The sequence below is a fragment of the Haliotis rufescens genome, unplaced genomic scaffold (assembly GCF_023055435.1).
Source record: "Haliotis rufescens isolate VD_foot unplaced genomic scaffold, xgHalRufe1.0.p SCAF_20, whole genome shotgun sequence".
In the NCBI taxonomy this organism is placed as follows: Eukaryota; Metazoa; Mollusca; class Gastropoda; order Lepetellida; family Haliotidae; genus Haliotis; species Haliotis rufescens.
Genome location: NW_025963891.1, coordinates 20,342,233 through 20,350,216, shown reverse-complemented (window position 1 = coordinate 20,350,216; position 7,984 = coordinate 20,342,233). Strand labels below are relative to the sequence as shown.

General features: G+C 35.6%; 1 protein-coding gene across 1 annotated transcript; it reads left to right on the top strand.

The window, feature by feature from the left end:
* Window positions 1-3,881: 3,881 nt before the first annotated feature.
* LOC124137515 lies at window positions 3,882-6,380 on the top strand. The gene is made up of 5 exons (XM_048400927.1): window positions 3,882-4,493; window positions 4,701-4,853; window positions 5,252-5,290; window positions 5,653-5,743; window positions 6,143-6,380. The coding sequence occupies exons 2-5, from the start codon at window positions 4,733-4,735 to the stop codon at window positions 6,180-6,182; spliced, it is 291 nt and encodes a 96-aa protein (XP_048256884.1). The 5' UTR covers window positions 3,882-4,493; window positions 4,701-4,732; the 3' UTR covers window positions 6,183-6,380.
* The last annotated feature ends 1,604 nt before the right edge of the window (window positions 6,381-7,984 follow it).

The following is a 7,984-nucleotide window of genomic DNA, read 5'->3' as shown; positions in this document are numbered from 1 at the left end:
TATATATATATATATATAGGTTATCACGCGAGTGTGTTTGGGGATGGTAAATATCCCTCATTAGGAATAAACATTGTATTTAGCGAGCCTTGGCGAGCTAAATACATAGTGTTTATTCCTAATACAGGATATTTAACATCCCCAAACACACAAGAGTGATAACCTCTTTATCATATAATGTCATTCTTTAATTCTGTGCTTCAAAATCGCTTTCCCTCTCTCACAAACATTACCGAAACATTGCGAGTTTTCCTGGCATGCGCGCATTAATATTTATTACGTCACAGGGTAAGTGATGTGTCAGTCGGACAGTGACAGTAGCCAATATAGTTCCAACTGAAATATCTTTCTTTTTTCAGTGGCGAAGCAACATATACGCAAAACAACAATTGTTTTTAATTGCCTTTCGCGGCAATCCATCGGTCTGTCCGCTAGAGTAACTGCCCTTTGTGAAAGGGAAGCTACTCTAACCCTTGTCTATGAGACGTCACGGCAACGGTCAGATGTTGTTGACAGTCGGTCTGTCCTGTCATAACGATAAGAAGTGTAGTCAGATGTACACACAGCGACAAAACGAAACAAGGTAACAATTCAAACATATTTCCGCCAAATCCAACTATTTTAATTTATGGAGGAGGTTTCAAGCCACAGAGGTCTACAAGCACAGATATGGCTACTGATCCCGCTTGGCTAGGCCTCGTGCCCTCGCCAAATTGTTTCGAAATTTATATCTCCAAAGTTGCCAAAACTTATAAAATGCCTTAGCTACATCACAGTTAGACACAGATTTTCAGTATATTAGACTGTTCTTTTGATAATGAAAGCAATTATCCCTGTAGTTTATCCAGATTCCCGATGGTTAATTCTGACTCGATCGCCGAATGACGAGTGCGATGCCATGTTTGTTTAACAGTGAAAGTAGTCCCTACTTGACCTTTGATATTTGCATCTCTATCCGCATATGACCCCAACGGATATCGTTTTTATCCGTTGGCTTTATCCTGTCGAGAAACCTACCCATTATATGATATATATATATATATATATATATATATATATATATATATACATACAAAAATGAGTAAATGTTCACTCGGTGTTCACTCAGCTCTTCATTGTAACTGACAATGACATATAATATGACGTCATACTTATGATGACGTCATAAATTACAACTGTGACGTCATAATGTATTTACACACTCCAGCGACGACACCAAGTAATTTAACAATTGTAAGGAGACATTTGAATTAAAATATACAGTATTTGTAAAGTAACAGTGTAACATTTACGATTGAAATCTATTAATACATTCTCGAGTTCAATTTGGGTTTCATCAATTGGATAAACATTTGTTATTTTTCCAGTCTTAGCTGCTTGTTACTTGTATACAATTTATAAAACGGAAAAATACTAAATCATCAATGTGTTTGCTGACACCTAAGCATCGAACATCAGGGTCTCTAATCTGCTATTTGTGTACAGTGACTCTATCTTTTAATTCCATGCCGGTTTCACCGATGTTGTTTTCGCCGCATCCCGAACATCTCATAACATACACCACATCTTTGCTGCGGCAGTTCATGTCGGCTTTCACGTTGAAACCCTTGCCATTTGCAAAAAGCAAAGTAGTACCTTCACTTATGATGTTACACGTGCCGCATCTTGGTGTGTTACATCTACTTACACATGGTACACTCTCTGTACAAGAATATTTTGGATGGACAAAGAATTTGCTTGAGATTTTTTGGTTGCCTGGTACTTTTTATAATTTTAAATTTATTCAGTCCTTGTTTCATTTTAACGCTTTGCTGTAGAATTGGGAGGTTGTCCCTTATGACTGGCGTGATATGACAGTTATTAGGATTGAAGGTGGACACAAACGGTATAATTTGATCGCCCACAGATTTTTCATTAGGTTTCAGGAGAGTATGTCTTGGAATTTTTAACGACTTTTCTATAGAGTCATTTATTACGTGAAGCGGATATCCTAGCTTCCTGAGATACCCCATCAATTCTTTAATCCGTTTCCGACACGATGGTACATACTCTCCGCGCAAGTGAATAAGGAATGTTAGTTCTTGTATGCCTGGGGTGACATGAACCGAATTGTAAGTATTGATGAGTGTCCGTTGGTTTGTAGTAGATATCAGTTTTCAATTTAGTATCTTCCTTAACTACAAGGACGTCCAGAAATTGAATTTCGCTATCGCTAAATTCCATAGTAAAACTGATGGAAGGATGGAGCGTATTAATAATATCCAGAAAAATGTTTAAATTTTCACGAGTTGAGAGCCAAACTAAAAAACAATCGTCCAAGAATCGCTTCCAAGTTTCGCGCACATGTTTGGCAATGGATTCTGACATGGAATCGTGTACCTTCCTGTAAAGAATATCCTCTATATAACCCATCACAAGTGTAGCGTATGTTGGAGCGACTTTCGTTCCCATGGCCGTTCCCTTTCTTTGATGATAGAATTTTCCGTTGAAACAGAAGGTATTATTTTCTAATCTTAAAGATTCCACGATGAAGCTTTCCGAAAATTCAGTGTCAATAGCCTCAGGATGTTTTCTCAGCCAAAATTGAAATGCCTCCAATCCCAGATCATGGGGTATGTTGGTAAATAAACTCTTCACATCAAAGGTGGCTAGAGTCGCATCAATAGGTACGGCATCGGGCAGGTGGGTAAGAAAGTCTACATCGTCTCTTACAAAACTCGGTACATGCTTTGTTAATGGTTTTAAAATGATATCGATGAGATGACCTAGGCGCTGAGTCGGGATGTTCGGTCCTCCGACAATCGGCCTGAATGTCAAATCAGGACAGCTGGTAATCTCGATATACTCCGCATTCTGTTCGGCAATAGCGTTATTTATCAATTTACTTTTATGGATCTTGGGTAGTCCGTAGAAATTAGCCGTCTGCGGGTCACAGTTTATTAAGTAGTCTTTTTCTTTAGGGTGTAGATCTCCAGAGAAGTCTTCACTATGTTTTTTAATTGTTGAATTACTTGGTGTCGTCGCTGGAGTGTGTAAATACATTATGACGTCACAGTTGTAATTTATGACATCATCATAAGTATGACGTCATATTATATGTCATTGTCAGTTACACTGAAGAGCTGTCATGAGACAGCGAGAGTACTATGTCTGAAACTGATATAAAGAAGATGATGGACTAACGTGGACTTTATTATTTTATTATATATATATATATATATATATATATATATATATATATATAGTAGTAGTACCGAACAAACACGAGGGGGCAAACACGAGGGGTCAACAGGCATGTCCAACATCAATGCATTTTGGAGTCTTTACAGGAAGCCATTGTCTTGATTAAAACATATATTTATGGAGGTACCTTGAGACGATTCAGCTTTGACGTTGGCGTTGCTTGGGGTAAATCAGAAAGCTTTGAATTAAAAGGGCTGGAAATGGAAATGTCAGATTAGTCCCTCCTTTTCAATAACGAAACTTTCTTCTTACACTTACACAAAAAAGATGTGAGGATGTTTGTGTGGATTTTGATCACGAAAAGACGACTTTTTTTGAGGGAAGGATGTAGGCCAATACTTTGATGACTGATTTGGGAGGAAGGTTTCAAGCAGTATGTTCATGCTGTGTTTACGACTTATTTTGAGGGTAGATCAGGCCCCGAGGTTATAAAAATATTTTCGTGCTCAACTCAGTTTCATGCTCAAATACATGCTCATGCTCAACTTCGTACTCAGTTGAGATTTGTACTCAAGCAGAGGTTATAAAACATCTTGAGTCTGTTCTCAGCTGAGAACAACTCACGCTCGGCTTGAGCATGCTCAAATGACTCTTTGTTTATGATATAAGCGGCAATTTGGAACTCTCTCCGTCGAGAATGGTAAGAAAACAACCCGGATGTTGTCGTCTGCTTATTTACAATGGCAACGGAGGGCGTGACCGAATCGAGAAGGCGGGGTAAGGGGTGGTCAGAAGCGGAGGAGGTTTGTCTAATCCAGGAAGTTGTTCAGCGAGAGCAACTGTTGTTCGGTGAAACAAAGGGAAGCGGTGTGAAGTCCATCCATCGACAGCGGACCGATGGATGGCAAAGTATCACGGACATCCTCAACACGTAAGTTGTTCATATGTTATCGTTGTTTAATATCATTTGCAGCATGGTACGCTATATTATCGCGATAGTTAAGTTATAAATACGTCTTGCGCAAAGTGTTCATTCAACTTTTATGACACAGGATTGATCGATGCTGGTTTTATTTACTGTGTTCGGTAAAACAAAGTACCTGTCATAACGAGTTAAAAAAGTAAGGGCGGAAGACATGTATTTTCATGGGCTTTCCCCTCCACAATTCCTTGACAGTGAAGAAGAAAACATGTTCTGTATATTAATTTTCAAATTATATCTCTTCTTTTATATACTTTCAGAAGACACATCAATGCCAAAAGGGAGGCTTTGGAAGTGAAAAAGAAGTACTTCAATTTGAAACAAAGAGGTACTCTTTTTATATTAGAAAAATACCAAGAGGCATATTGTGTCAACATTGTTACTCCATCATAATGTATTAAATGGTTATTATATAATTGATGAAACACATGTTTATCCCTCAATAACACATGAACACGTGTCAATGAAACCCAAATTTAATATTTCAATATATATGTTATTGTTACTGAAACTAAACTGCAAACTTGTATTGTAGCTAAAAGCAAGATCGACGGCCTCAAAAGGTCAATGGCTACAACTGGAGGAGGGCCTCCACTCCCAGCACTGTCCAACGCGGACGAGGTCCTTTCTCAGTCTTTGGAGGGGAGGCCAGGTATTCATGGCCTAGAACATGGCATTGACACTGATGGTATGGGCAGTTCAATATGTAAAAGATTGATGTAAATTTTAAAGCCAACTATTTCTCATTAATGTTGGTTATGGTGAGACCTATCACCTGGGACAATGTATTTGGATGACAAAAATACATATCAAATATAGTACAAACAAATCAAGTACTGCCAAAAGACTAAGGAAACAAAAACAATTTCAGACACCAACTTTATATGCCTGTGATCAAAGTAATGAATACATTTGTTGTGAATTGCGCTGGTACAAAATCATTAAAATAATAATTAATATTTGTCAGATAATCAAATTAATTACTCATCACAATTTCAGTCACAAATGCAATTATTTTTGTCAATTCTAACCCGAAAATTTGTAAAATAGCTGCATTACTGTATTTTAATATTCTGTTCACTTCAGTCATTCATGATGGCGATGTAGCTGCCGCTGCACCAGAAGGTAATACATATCATCATATGTCTGAATACTATTAACATGTATTATTATACATAATCACATCTATAACATGGGACATATATCCAATTACTCTGTGGGTTGTCTCTCTTATATAGGTCATGTCTTGAACATAATACCAAAATTTCCAACATGTATTGTGGAGCATAGTTTGCTATTCCTGTCATAACATTATTGTCTGAGCTGACACATTGTATACAATCAATGTAATTATTCTCAATTAATAACATAAAAGTATAACTTTATTTTGTGACTTTATTGAATGCTTAAATATATAAATGTCTGAAAATGATACAATAATATTTTGCATTTTTTCAATGTAAAAAATTGTATCCCCTTATTTACAGGTCTGCAAGGTGAAGCACAACACATTGGTCATGTTGATGTGCACATTGATGAGCAAGACAACACAGCAGAGGGTACATCAGAAGGATCTGAGTAATATCTGTAGAACATATTACTATACTAAATAATGAAGATTTTTAGAGATTATTTCAGTATATTCAAGATTGCAGTTACAGATCAAATTTATGTTTGCATAATCCTTCTATAATACTAGTATTATACTACTAATAAACTATGACCTTTGTATGATTTACTGAAAGCATAGAAATGAAAACACTCATAGCAAGATGCTAATACATGTATTACCCCAAACAATACATTCACTGTCTTGTCATAAGCTGAAAATACTAAGAGACCGGAAATATATTCGAATTAAATTTCAGTCACACTAACACGCATAGTGCTATCAACAATACTATACTCCCAAAGATGACGCAGAGTACACAATTCATGTTTCTAAAATGTGACAAGTCAGTCTCATTATAATTACAGACAAAAAGACCGGGCGCAAACGAATAAGAACAAAAGCTGAGGCAATCTATGACAACACGATACAGGACACAGAAAGGATCAAACTTGAACAAAGGAAGCTGAAACTGGAAATTGAATTATTAGAAAAAAATCAAAAGAAATTAGACATTGAAATTCAAATGCTGCAGTGTAAATCAGTCTACTACCAACTAAAAATGAATGCGGAATTTGGTGTTTCTCTTGTCGAATCATGTCCAACTGAAGAATATTTATAATCAAAATTACTAAAGACAGTTATGTAGAAATGCAATATGAATGACAACAACATTTACTGATTTGCTTGGACATGATCAGCTGAATTCGACAGATACATTAGTTAATGATAATTGAAAGAAATATTGTTACACAATATCAACTCTATCTGTATTGTTTTATCACTATTCATTACATATGCAATTGCTCCAAAAATCCTGATTTTTTGTTATGTGCTCTTAAGTAAGATCATTTTAAAGCATTTAACTCTAACATTGTAATATAGAATGTCTAGTGATCATGACTTTACTTAAACTTTATGCAATTTGTAGAGACTTAGATGATGAATACCATGCACTTTTCATTTGTCCAGCTGATATTAACATTAGGTCAAGATATTTGTCCTTCATACAGACTATTAAGAATATCCTAACATGCATAAGTTCTGTATCTTTACTCACAACAAATGACAACATTTTATTCCAGCTAACTCTTTATCTTGTTCAAATTTAGAAATTAAGAAACAAATATGGATTGAATGTCTCTGTCACAATGTGCAATGTAAGAAACTTGAACTAGTCCTGCAGTTCGTGCCAAAGTGTCCAATTGACAATGTATGAAAGAACTTGTAGACATTTGCCATTTTTCAGGTTTTTGCTATATGTTATCATTGTAAGGACTTGTAGACTAAAAATGTTAGTTTCTACCGTAGTATGTGCCCTATATTATCCAATATTCTGCACTTTACTTGCCGTAAAAGGTGACAAATGGGATCGGGTGGTCAGGCTCGCTGACTTGGTTGATACATGTCATCGATCACAAGTACTTGTGTTGTAGACCTTATGTGTAATCCTTAGTCGCAAGAGATTACAGTCCACGGGTTTGTGAGAATATCAGTTTATTCAGTTGAAGGCATAAAGAAGACACTCCTGAAACAATTTAAAATCACAATATGTCACGTGTTTCAGAATAAATGTACAATAACACATTAAATGTAAAGTATCGATCTGCTTCTTCATAACTCATTACATCGTTACAGCAGATACACAAGTATATTTCTGCCTCGATAACTTATCAGTGCAGATGTACCTTCATATACAAAAGACAATATAATTACACATTATTAAACGCATAACTGAGGAAATAATTAAATCATCACATAATCATATTATGCATAATGAATGCACAACATGAACATATTATATAGATAAACTATATACAAAACATACCCTGTGTGTGACACGAGAGTGTAACATGCCTTCTGCCAGTCATCTCATTCGACAGTCACATGAAACTAAATACAGATACAATATAATTATAATATTGTAAATAAAACATATAATCACGGCATATACATGCATCACTGAAATACAACTTCAGTCATTCATTCATACAACTATCAATAAATACATGCATACATCTAGAGAGATATGTACAAAGTCTAGAAATACACCAGATTTACTAAATAATAGCAAATATGCATCAAATACCAAAAATACACAAAATACCAAATAACCAAATAAAAAATATATATAAAATATATGTATAGATAAGCAATACTCATGAATCAGACCCTAATCTCATCACACTCACCTCATTCACTCAACCTAT